Genomic DNA, 12,507 nt, shown 5'->3' with positions numbered 1-12,507 from the left:
ACAAATAGACATTTGGACAATCTGAAAAATACTGTTCTGTTGATGTACAAAGAACTCTGGATATGTCCAGGGCGTGGAGCTTTTTCTCCCCCTGTATGGAATGAGGCTTTGGAAAGAATAGAGATAAGCTGACTAATTGGTTTCAGTGGAACTCAGAGACCACCATGGGGATTAAATTTTGTGTGACATTTGAGTACAAACTTGCCCGTATGAAATGAGATAAACAGGGTTCCACCATGTGTGCCTGAATCTTACTCGTTCTACTGGCCAAAGCAATGGTCACTAGAAATACTGTTCTGAGAATAAGATGATGGATGGAGCACCCTTGAAATGGCTTGACAAAGTTCAGGTCCCTACCTGAGTAAGTTCTCCAACTGGCAGGTAAGTGCATTAAGCCTTTAAGGAATTTGGATACGGACAGATGAGAGATGACTGAGAATGGCTGTGTGGAATGCTAGTATTGTTGCCAAATGGACCTACACTGAAAAAGTTCAGAATGTTTTAACTTCAGCAAATAGTCAAGAATCTTCAGTACTGGGACATGCACCACGTCTGGGCTATGTTGGGCCACCCACATAGAGAATCTTTTCCATTTGGAGGCGTGAGTCTTTATTGTGGATAATTTCTTGTTCTGTGCCAGGATTTAATCAATGCATGAGAGACAATCCCTTTCCATAGAGCTCAACAGTCCACAACCAGACTATGAAGTGCAGCAACTTCAAGTCTGGAAGCAACACTTGACCCCAATCCTTCAACAATAGGTCTGGGCAATCTGATGAGTGGTTATGTAGACATCTGTCACTGATCTGTCAGCCAGAACTGCTTCAACCAATAAGCAGCTGTGAGGATGAGCATGGCCTAGTCATCTCTGGCCTTGGCAATCACTCTGGGGATTAGCACAACCAGTGGGAAGGTGTAAAGGAGGCCCCAATTCTACTGTAGAAGGAAGGCATCCGGCAAAGATCCTGGGATCTTGCCTCCTTCAGAACAGAAATTGGAACACTTGGCATTGTTCGTGGTGGTAAAGAATCTATTACCAGTTTCCCCATTGGTGTAATGTAAACTTTGTACAGGGATTTCTGCAATGATCGCTTGTGGGTTGTTGAAAGACTATCTGCTTAAGAAGTCTGACAAGTAGTTCCTGGTACGTGTAGAGCTATTGGGTTTATGCCATGTAGGTAGCATCCAATTCCATAGCTTGATTGCCTCTCTCTAATGGGGGGAAAGGAGGGAGGGGAGCGCGAAGAAGAGAAGAGCAGGTGCCACTGTTGACCTGTGCTAACTGTCATATGATGTATGCTGTCTACACCAGGGGTTAGGTCACCTTATCTACATCACTCAGGGGTGTGGATTTTTCAGACCCCTAAGCAATGTAGACCTGGCCTAAGTGACCTGCCCATGGTCACACAATCTGCGGCACAGCAATGAATTCAAACCAGATCTTCCCAGTACCAGGCTAGAATCCTAACCTACTGGACAACTATCCTTCCTCTGCTAAGCGGAGAGGACCTCATTCCCCTTGTTTATTGCTAAAGGCCATCTAAAAAGGTAATGTGCTATTTCTTAATTACATTAGAGAGCTGAACATGTGGCCATCACTTCCAGTCAGTTTATACTACTGGAGGCTTCTACTGATTGCCACCAGCCATACATTGAGTGGGTGTGATGAACTGGAGCTATATCTGTGCAACTTATGAATTATGATTGATATTATGAAGTTATATTATGAAAAACAGCTATTATGAGCGTCTATCTGTATATGGCTCCACCACGGCTGACAGGGATTGCAGCATGTACACCCCAGACGAATACAAAGAAAAATATTTAAGGTTAACTGTAGTAATTAGACCTGAGAAAGGTTATTAAAAAAAGCAGCTGCATCCTTAGAAAAACCAATTTAGCTGACTCATCTGAAGGGAGGGGGAAGAAAAGAGCAGTGTAAAGTTAGCAGGCAAACAAAAGAGGCCAGGTGACCAGGATGGATTTAAAATGAAGAAACACAAAGGAACAGGGCCTAGACAAGAAGAGGAATCATGGTGGAAGACAGCAAGGTCACAGAAGCTGGGTGAGGAGCTCCAGAAGTGAGAGGTCACCCAGCATGTAGCAGCCTCATGTAGTAGGGAGCCCTGCCTGCTTTCCTGAGCCGAGACAGCTCCAAGGACCCTGGACAAATCAAAGGACAAATCAGCCCAAAGAATGCCCTGGATTGGTGAGGAAATTGAGGCAGGGACATGCATTTCTTGTTTATTGCTTTGTATGATCTGTATTCCCCTGTGCTTTACATGATTGAATATAAAAACACAAAGGTGTTAAACTGTGCGAAGTGTCTGTGTTGACTGCTTCAGAAAAGCTGCATGTCCCTGACAGTGTTAAAATGTAAACCGGAAGTATACCCCTCTTCCAAAGGTATGAAGCTTAAGTAACCGGAGTATTTTGGGGGTCAGCACTGGACCTCCAGGCCTAAGACAGGTGAGCTAAAAAGCCCCAATTCTCAGAAGGGATAGCAGATAGTCAGTGCCAGGAAATGTGTCAGGGAAGCCAAGAGAGGAACCAGTGCTGCAGCCTGCCAGGGCTTTCGAAGCTTAACACTCCAGGGGATGCAGAGTGCACAAGCTTGGCTTCCCCTCACAGTTGTCCTAGTGGGTGGCCAGGATCTGTGAGAATGGCCAAGTGAGATTCCCCACCATTAGAGACTTCATTCAAGGTGACTGATTTTCAGAGATTCAGGGATGGGATAACAAGCTCACAATCCGTTTTGCTGTTCACCACATTAAGAATGAGTTTATTTTGCTGGGAACTTTTAGGCTAGTGAAGGCTGATCTTGACTGCTTGGATGAAGAGAACAAATTCTTTGGAGGGCCTCATGAAACCAGCCTCAAACTAGAATATTATGAGACTGGTATTTCCAAAAGACAGGTTAGACTGTACAATGGGAACAAGACTAACACATTAGTTTGATGCTTAAGTCTTCTCTTTTGACAGAAACACCTTTTGTAATCTCATATCAACTAGTACTGTAGCTGTTTCTGTGATTATTAGCTGACTTGTGAAAATGTTTGTTATCCCTTTATTGCAGGAGAAAGACAGTTGCAGCTATTTCCTAATTTCTAATGGATTAATTTGGAAATCCTCCAAGAAGGGGCAGATATGAATTCCCTTTTTTCTGAGGTCTATCACTATAACCACAAACACTTCGACGAATACTTTGCCAAGTATAGCAAGCCTTATACTAACAGTGGTCTTAGTCGTATCAGAAGTGGAGCTATTTCCTGTGTGAGGTTCTTATTGGAATACATAGATATGCTTACCTCATGTAAATACAGTACAGGTGACTGTTCTGAGAAATGGATGCAAGGGTATACCTTAGAGTTTCTAGTTTGTATTTCAATTTCCTTATAGTATATTTTTGTTCAAGTCCTTTAGACCTAAGTCAGTCTGATCCCCCTAGATTGTACAGGCAGGAAAAAAAAGACAGTAAATTCCTTGACAGCGGGGCTGATTCTATTGCTTTGATCTGCAGCACATATATAATTACTTCCCTGGCTTGAGTGTATTTGGTATATATGGAGTGGGGGAAGGAACTGGTTGTTCCTCTGAAGTTCAAAGGTATAAACCTTGCTCGTATTGTGGAGGCCCCTCTTTATGGGAAATGCAGAAGTTACAGTTTTGAGAAAACAGCTCTGAATCTACCTTCTCTAATCTCAGCTTCACTCTTCTCTGAAACAGTTGTTGTGTCTCTCTGTCAAAGAAGGCAAGTAGGCATTCATTTGGAACCTATACCTTTTAGCCTAGTTTAAAATCCCTTTTCTGTTTCCTGAATGAAGGAAGCTTCCCAACTGAAGCCAACAGAAAAGAACAAGATTATGGCACGTAAAAGGCTGATAGAAATCAAGAGGAGTACAAGTGAACTGAAGGTCCAAATACCCAAAGACATAAAAGGAGAAATTCTGTGTGAGTCAGTGGGTATGTTGGTCTACCAGGGATTAAAGACAGCAATCAAGGGAGATAGGGGAAATGATACATAAAAATCCATTTAGCTTCTCTGCAATCTTACAAATGATACTGGGGAGATATCTATCCGCAGATCTATTCTTTATATGCAACACAAAGAAGGCACTGTCAGACTCAGATGTCAAAGGAGGAAATGTAAAGAAGCTGATAAATTAAAGAAAAACCAAGTACCAGGATCATCTGGTATTCATCCAAGAATTCTGAAGGAATTTAAGAATGAAGTGTCTGAGTTGATAACAAACATATGCTATTTTTGATTAAAATCAGCTAATAACTAGACGCATGGAGGACAGAAAATATTGCACCTATCTCTAAGTAAAGTATGAGGGGATAATTGGTGGGTATTACAGCCCTATTTCAGTATTAGGAAATCTGTTTGAAACCATTGTTTAAATAGAGTTCTAAAACAACTAGATGAGTGGATCTCATGTTTTCCATACCATGCTGTAACTGAAAAGTTTCAGGACGCTTTTCATCCAGCCATAATGGAAGGGAGGGTGGCTGCAACCCCCTAGGTACATAATTTCAGATTCAGAAGCTCTCACCCAGTTTAATATATGATAGGGACACATCAGCACAGTTTATGTGAAGAAAAATTGTGCCCCTTTAATCTGCTCAACTCTTTATGCAAGTCAACAAGATAGCAGACACTGGAAAACCAACTGATATAATTTATTTGGACCTTCCTTATCATTCTCTTGTGAGGAAGGTTTCAAAACTATGGGCTTGTCTTCACTGAAAGTTATCTCGAGTTAGTACACTTGAGCTACTGCATTTGAGCTACCCGAGTGAGAGCTACCAGATGGCAAAACTACACAGATTAGATTAGCAGCACAGAGTGATTGGATTAACAGTGACTGGATTAGTTGCTGATGGATTGCTTATAACAAACTGTTATATCCCCACCACATTATTAGTTTGAGCACCAGCACTACTGGAGTGTCAATCAACCCTCCTGAAGGACCAGCTGGTTTGAATTTAAAGCACCACCTTAGCTTGAACTAAGTTTTTTTTGTGCATGGAGAGGAGCTGAGTTTGGGTTAATGCTCAAGTTATAACTCAAGATAACTGCTGCGAAGACCCACCTTAAGTAACCAATGGTGAGAGGTGAAGTTCAGAAACTGGCAAAAAGAAAACAAAATCTAAATGTTGAATTTTCAACACAGAAAAAGGTTATGGTGGATGCTCCATGTAAGCATACTGTGTACAATGTATTTATTAAGTGATCTGGAAAAGTGAATCGGTAAACTGTGAGGTGGCCAAAATGTGCATCTGAAAAAAATTATTTAGGAAGGTTAGGACCACAGAAGACTGAGGAACTCCAAAGGTACCTAACAAACGGTTAACTAGAAAACATGATGGCAGACTAAATTCAATGTTGATAAATGCAAGGGAATGCATAAATAGTTCAAACTGGTCCCTCCAATGTTGGATTCTGAATTAACTGTAACCACTCAAATAAGAGACATGTTCACTATTATGAACATATCAATGAAAATCTCTAATCAATTTACACTGGTGATCAAATACAAATAGAACATTGGGAAGTATAAGAATGGGATAAAAAATATTGAAAATATGCCGTTTTATAAAAAATGGCACATTCTCACCTGGATACTGTATTCAACTCTGGCCAGCCCATCTCAAGTGGTCTAAGTTCCTGCAAGATTTATTTTCCTTGTTTTTGGGCTCAATCACTTCTTTTGCACTGATTCACTAGTTTTCCCATAAATATACTCTGATGCAACCATGAAGTGCTTGGCCTGGTTATTAGCCTTCAACCAATATCTCCACAAGTACTTCCCTGGCTACCATGTGGGACATGTGCAAAACAATAAGTGATACAATGTTGCCACTAAGGAGATCTTATAGAGAATAGATTTTAAATATTTCGTTATTTTTTAGGACGTCTTGAAATACAGAATCACTAGAAATCATGGTGACTCATGCAAACTAGGTGGAAGCTATGGATACTTGTGAACCTGCCAAGGATGCTTCATAGTTGGGACACAAGGACAGTTCTACTCAGTCTTCCAGTTCTTTGAGGAGGATTATATTATCTGTACATGCCATTGCTACCTATCTTTTGGAGGATGACATAACGTAGATGGCCTTGGAGCGTATACAATTTCTGAGTTTGCTTATCTGGTCTTTTGGGTTTACTGAGGCATTCCCATTAATACATCATTACCTTCTACAGAGCGTGGGCTAACACTATAATTCTATATAATTTTGCTGCAGTCCACTCTCTTGAAAATATGCCGACTCAAGTTCTACAGTCTCTCTAGGGTAACATTTTTTAAAAGAATTGTTAAAAGCACCTGGAAGGAAGAGTTCTCCTGCGTTCCCACTTCGGATTTCTCACCTTCAAAGGTAACTCACACTGAACTCAACTGAATACAAAACATTTTATACAAAATAGAAAGTGTTAAAATTGAGGATTCCCTCTCGCAAATTAAACCCCTTTTACCTTTTCATCTCCCTGTTCAGGAACATGCCAAAACCAACATTCCACTCTCTCACAGCCACGCAATGTACTGAAATAAAATCTGCAATATTTACGGGGCAACTCAATCATCCCAAGGTTCTGCTGGATCAGATGGGAAACCTAAACATCAGATAAATGGAGGGTTACTTGTCTATAACTGGAGGTTCTTCGAGAGGTCCCTGCCTGTATCGTGCACCTGAGTCCAGATATTTTTCGTAAGCACTGTCTGTTGGTCAGCACATTTGCAGTTGTTCTCCTCATGCTCTGACCTGAAGTACTAGGGCAGTGCAGACCGGCACAGTTCCTTCTCCTTCCACAAATCTAACTATGATCTGCAGCAGAAGGGACAGATGATGCGTAGTGGACTACAGATAGGAACCGCACATCTTAAAGAGCCACCTGTTACAGATAAGTAACCTCCATTTCTTCTTCAAGTGCTGGTTCCAATCTGTATTCCACATGTGGGAGATTAGCAAGCAGTAGTCAAACAAGAGGTAGGTGCAAGAATGCAGAAGAGAAACACAAATAAGATGCTTTGCACGTTCCTGTCTTTTTTTCTTACTGATTCTTTTGCTTTTTTGGTTGCTTTTTTTTTTTAGACTTGTTAGCGACTAAGTCTGCTGTGAAAAGTGATATTAGCAAACACATAAATATCACTTTTCACAGCTGTCTAATATTGCTGTCCCTATAGCTGTGTCTGTAGCAGAAGATTGGAACAAAGTGTGATGTTCTGTGATGGTAGCTGCCCTACATATTTCTAGTAGAGGTACATCTTGCAGAGATGCAGCAATGGTTGCTTGGGCTCTGATGGAATGGACCCTCAACCTCTCCAGTGGAGGGAGGTGAGCCAGTGGATAACACAGGGTAATGAGATCCATTTAGAAAGTCTCTGCGCAGATGCAGCTAGACCTCTTGATCTCTCTGTTATGGTAACAAAAAGTCTAGGTGTCTTTCTAATTGCTTTTGTTGTTTATAGATAAAAGGCCAGTGCTCTTGGGAAGTCTAGAGAATGAAGCATTCTTTCCGCATCAGAGGCATGCGGTTTCACAAAAAATATTGCTAAGTGGATGGTATGACTCATGTGATACTCTGAAATTACTTTAGAGATGAATTTTGGGTGTGGGCAAATACAGACCTTTTCTTGTGGAAGATAGTATATAGTGGGTCTGCTATGAGTGCTCCCAGCTAGCTGACCCTTCTGGCTGACGTGATGGCAACTAGGAAGCCAACTTTCATCAAGAGATGGGATATAGAACACGAAGTTAAAGGTTCAAAGGAAGATTTGATGAAAGACAAAAGAACGAGGAGGCTGAGGTTTCACTGAGGTGTTGACTTCACCAATGATGGGAAGGATCCAATAAGTCCCTTCAGGAATCTAGTCATCATGGGATGAGTGAAAATAGTGTGGTCGTCGATAGGGGGATGAAAAGCTTTGATTGCTGCTAAATCAGCAGTTCTCAAATGCGACCACGATGGCCGCATGCTGCCACCAGGGGCTTTTCTTGTGGCCACAGCCTTTTGGGTGGTTATTGGTGCGGGGGAGGGGTGGGGACAAAGCAGTGGCACCTCTCTGGAGGCACAAAAGCTGGAGGAGCAAGCAGCCACTGAGTTCCTCACCTTCCCAGGGGAGATGGGTCAGCTTTTAGCCCTGGGGTGGCAGGCTCCAGCCACTGGGCTTTGGGCTCCGTTCTCTGAGCTCACCACCTCTCCCATCACCTTTGGCCCCCGCTGCCTCCCCTAGTGCCCCATTGCCCCTGGCTCCCGCTACCTCCATACTCACTCTCCCCATCCATGGCTCAATGTGTCCCCTGGATTGCCAGGGCTGAGTAAATCTGCTGTGAAAAGTGATATTTGCGTGTTTGCTAATATCACTTTTCACAGCAGACTTAGTAGCTAGCAAGTCTAAAAAAAAAAAGCAACCAAAAAAAGCAAAAGAATCAGTAAGAAAAAAAGACAAGAACGTGCAAAGCATCTTATTTGTGTTTCTCTTCCGTTTAGATCCAGTAAAGAACAGAGACAACTGTACGTTATTTTTATTATTGAGTATGCTAAAAAAACCCTACATAAATAAATTACAATGATTTGGGACATGCATATGTGCATATTTATTTGTTTTTCCTAAAGTTGATTAAGTATTTTAGGAAAAATTGTCAGAGCTGGTGGCGGCACTCTGAGGCGACCAAAAAATTTGTTGCGACAACCCCTGTGCCAAATGAACCAAGAGGGAAGTAACTGAGAACCTATGTGTTAACAGTAAATAGATAGTCTAAAATAGCAGGGATCCCAGTAGAATCTGGAGATAACTGGTATTGCTGTGCCCAAAAGGAGAAAAGCTTCAATTTTGCTAAATAGAATCTTTCCTACTTTGGTAGAAGATGGATTGAAATGCCCTGGAACATAAACACTCTACATTTGATGCCCATCCAAATACCAGGCCTTGAATTGCAATGGTTCTGGGTTGGGGTGCCTGACGGTGCAATTATGTTGCATTAGCAGGTCTGGAAATGGTTGGATTTTGATGGGCAGATAGACAAAGTCTTACTGGGTCTGTGAACTAGAACTGTCTCAGCCAACTGGGCAGAATAAGGATGACTGGAACCCTTTAATGACAGATTTTTTGCAGGACATGTGGTATTAATGGGATGGGAGGGAAGGTATATCTGAGGTGGTCCTTCCATGGTAGTAGAAGGTTATCTCCCTTTGAGCCCCTACCTAGAGTTGCTCTGGAGCACTACGGAGAAAGGGTTTTTTTGCTGCTTGTGAGGTGAAAAGATCCCAAGATGGCATTGTCCACTTGGTGAAGATCTTATTCAGAACCGAATCATGAATTTGCCATTTATGGTCTTCAGAAAAACATCTGCTGAGACTGTCTGCTGCGGAGTTCTGCAAACCTGACAAATATGCTGTTGAGAGGGTTTTATGAAGTCTGATACACCAAATCCAGAGAATGACTGTCTCTACACACAGAGGAAGGGATCTTGTTTCCCCTTGTTTGTTTATATAAAAGACAGTCATATTGTCTAAAACTATCCGGCTTGATACTACACTACAGGCTTGATGGACAGCTCTTAGTTTCAGTAAATTGACAGGCATCCTGGACTCCCAAGAGGTATAGATGCCTTGTGCAGTATGATTGTCCACATGAGCTCTCCAGCCAAACAGTGATGCATCAGTAATGATGATAACCTCAGAAGTAAGTGTGAGGAAAGGAGTTCCCACTTGAACTTTCTCTGGCTTTGTCCACCAGATGTGAGAGCCCAGAACCCTGGATGAAACTGTTACTTTGGCATTGATATTGATTTTTTCTGGTGAGTACACTGATTAAAGCCAGGTTTGCAGGCAACAGAGACAGAGCCTAGCAAATGGCATCATGTGTGTGCATGAGGCAGAGAAGGAAAAGGCAAGTTCTAATTGAAGTCTGAGGGTGACCTGTTTTATGACATCGCTCCTGGCATGGAATCTCTTGATAGGCAGTTGCTGTACTAGAGTCCAAGGTTGCTTCTATGAAGGCGAAGGACCTTGTGGGGGGGTTCAAAGTGGACTTTTCATGGTTGACACAAAGTCCCGGGGAAGGTAGAAGATGGAGCAGGAATCAGGTTGCCAACTGGACTTCCTTGTATGATCTGCTGTAAGTAGTCAGTCATCAAGCTATGGGAAGACGATAAAACCCATTTCTTCTCACCCAAGTTGCCACCAGTGAAAAGACTTTTATAAAGACCCTGGATGTCATAGTTAGCCTGAATGGAAGGACTCAACTGGTATTGGTCGTGACCAAGGAGGAACCCAAGGGATCTTCTGTGTGACGGGTGAATGTTTATGGGAAAGCATGCCCCTTTTATGTCTAGAATGAACCACCTGCCTTCTCCCTAAGAGGGAATTATTGATGCCATTGTGACCATGTGGAATTTTAATTTTCAGATGAATACATTTAGCCAGCACAGGTCAAGAATCAATCTCCATCCTCCATTCTTTTTGGGGACTAAGAAGTATGGGGAGTAGAATCCTTTCCTTTGACGGTGAGGTGCAACTCTTTACATGACTCCCTGCTGGAGAAGGGAGTCCACATCTTGACACAGATTTTCCTCGTGAAAGTGGTCCCAAAAAAAAGGAACTGGGAAAGAGGTTTGTGGGTTTGGGTGGACAGAAACTCAGATAGCTGTAAATGGAATAATTTCCATTTGTCTATTGTCAAACCCCTTCAGTTTTAAGCAAATTGGGTAAACTGTTCTTTAAAAAACTGAGGGGCAGGATGATGTGGAATTAATAAAGGGTCTGGACAGTCCCAACAAAAAATTATTTGGATGTGGGTTAGCGTGAGGTATGGCAGTGGATGTCGCAGAAGCTGTGTATTTGAGCCTTTGTACCCTCTGTCATTTGTGTGATGGTTCCAGGGGGAATTGATGGTAAAATAGTTGTTGAGGTGGTCTTGCTCTGTGCCTGCACTGTAGACATTTCCTCTTAGGGGCAGGGACATAGATACCCAGAGAACAAAGCATTGTATTTGAATCCTTGAGAAGGTGGAGAGATTAATCCATCTTTTCATTTAACAAAGTAACTGCCTCAAAAGGCAGATTCTGAATGGTACTTTTCACCTCTCTAGGGAAACCTGATGATTATAATCAGGAATCTCTCCTCATGACAATGGTTGTATCCATCCCTCTGGACACAGTGTCTGCAGCACCTACTTTGGCGTGGAGAGAGGTTTTGGCCACTAATTTGCCTTCATTGATTAAGGACTGAAACCGAGCTCTATCTTCCTGAGGAAGCTTGTCCTTTAAATCCCACAACTTTGCATTATTAGTGAAATCATATTTAGCTAGGAGTCGTCTGATAATTAGAAATTCTAAATTGGAGAGAGGCAGAGGAGAAAACCTCTCTCACTGGGAGTCATTGGATATCTCCATCCAAGGGTATAGTTTTGGGTTGATGTAATGTGGATCTTTTAGTAACCGCTTGTACCACGAGACAATTCAGCAGTTGGTGAGAAACTAGAAACTATGCCCCCTTATGAGGAAAGTAGCAGCACTTCTCAGCCCTCTTTGGGGGTGGGAGTTCAAGAAGCAGGAGCTTGCCACATTGTTCTAGCTGGATCCATAGTGTCCTCAATCTGGAGGTCTACTCAACTGGGACCCAAAAGTTGCAAGATGTCAGTCAATCTATGTTGGGACTCCTGAACCTCTTCAAGCTGTATCTGGAACTCAGATGCCACCCTTTTCAGAAGCACCTGACTGTAGTCATCAGGTGGAGATGGTGAAGATGGGGTATTCTCCTCATCTATGGAAGATGATGAAATTGCTCCCAGAACTGTTGGATCCAGTTCAAATTAATCTTCTGCATACGCCGATGGGGCCAATTGCTGTTAGCCAGGAGATGGTAAGTAAGGCAAATGTATTGATCCTAGATGCCTAGAATAGAGCTCCTAAGGACCCCAGTAATATCAGTACAAGGAATCAACCAGCTGAGAACTACCATCTGGCACTGGGTACCAAATGTCTCTTGGAAAGTCATATATGGTCACAGAACAGAACCCAGATATCTTAGGGCTTCTGTCCAGCCCGCTTTCTGTATGATCTGCCTTCTTCTGAATTGCTGACTCATCGGATGAAAAAACTGGATCCCAAACTTCCGCTGGAACCAAGGGTACCAATGATTGAGTACTCAGGCTCACGGGTGGAAGAGGAAGTTTCTTCTGTGTCTCCAGGATAGCTTCTTCCTCCTGCATAACCGTCTCTGAATAAAGACGGACCTGAGAGGAGTGGGGAGTGAGAACAGGAGAGAGCAAAAATGTCCTCTGGGGAGATGTAGGTCTCAGAGTGTTCTGGGGCACAGGATGAGTCAGTTAGTGGAGCCATTGGATCCGGTGCTTCCCTGGTCACAGTAGAAGTCAGATTCCTCCGTGGCTATGATGACATTGGCACAGAAGCTGATCTGGATGTCGAAGGGAGTAGTGGTGGATGTTTGTCTTTCAATCTGCACATTGAAACTGGTATAGAAACCAATGAATCTAT

At 42.6% G+C, this 12,507-nt stretch overlaps 1 protein-coding gene across 13 annotated transcripts in view; it reads right to left on the bottom strand.

The window, feature by feature from the left end:
* The window catches only part of TOPAZ1 (testis and ovary specific TOPAZ 1), a 99,143-nt gene that overhangs the window by 55,126 nt on the left and 31,510 nt on the right, over positions 1-12,507 (bottom strand). For 12 of the 13 annotated variants that reach the window (XR_012157495.1, XM_073333336.1, XM_073333333.1 and 9 more), the window contains one exon: positions 6,482-6,619. The exons of the other annotated variant lie outside the window; for it this stretch is intronic. Coding sequence is in view for 11 of the 12 variants with exons in the window: in XM_073333336.1 (XP_073189437.1) it covers positions 6,482-6,619 (138 nt within the window). In the remaining variant the exon portion in view is untranslated. The remainder of the gene's footprint in view (positions 1-6,481; positions 6,620-12,507) is intronic. 13 annotated transcript variants of the gene reach the window in all.

This window comes from Lepidochelys kempii, chromosome 2 (assembly GCF_965140265.1).
Source record: "Lepidochelys kempii isolate rLepKem1 chromosome 2, rLepKem1.hap2, whole genome shotgun sequence".
Classification (NCBI taxonomy): domain Eukaryota; kingdom Metazoa; phylum Chordata; order Testudines; family Cheloniidae; genus Lepidochelys; species Lepidochelys kempii.
This window is presented reverse-complemented; position numbering and strand designations above follow the sequence as displayed.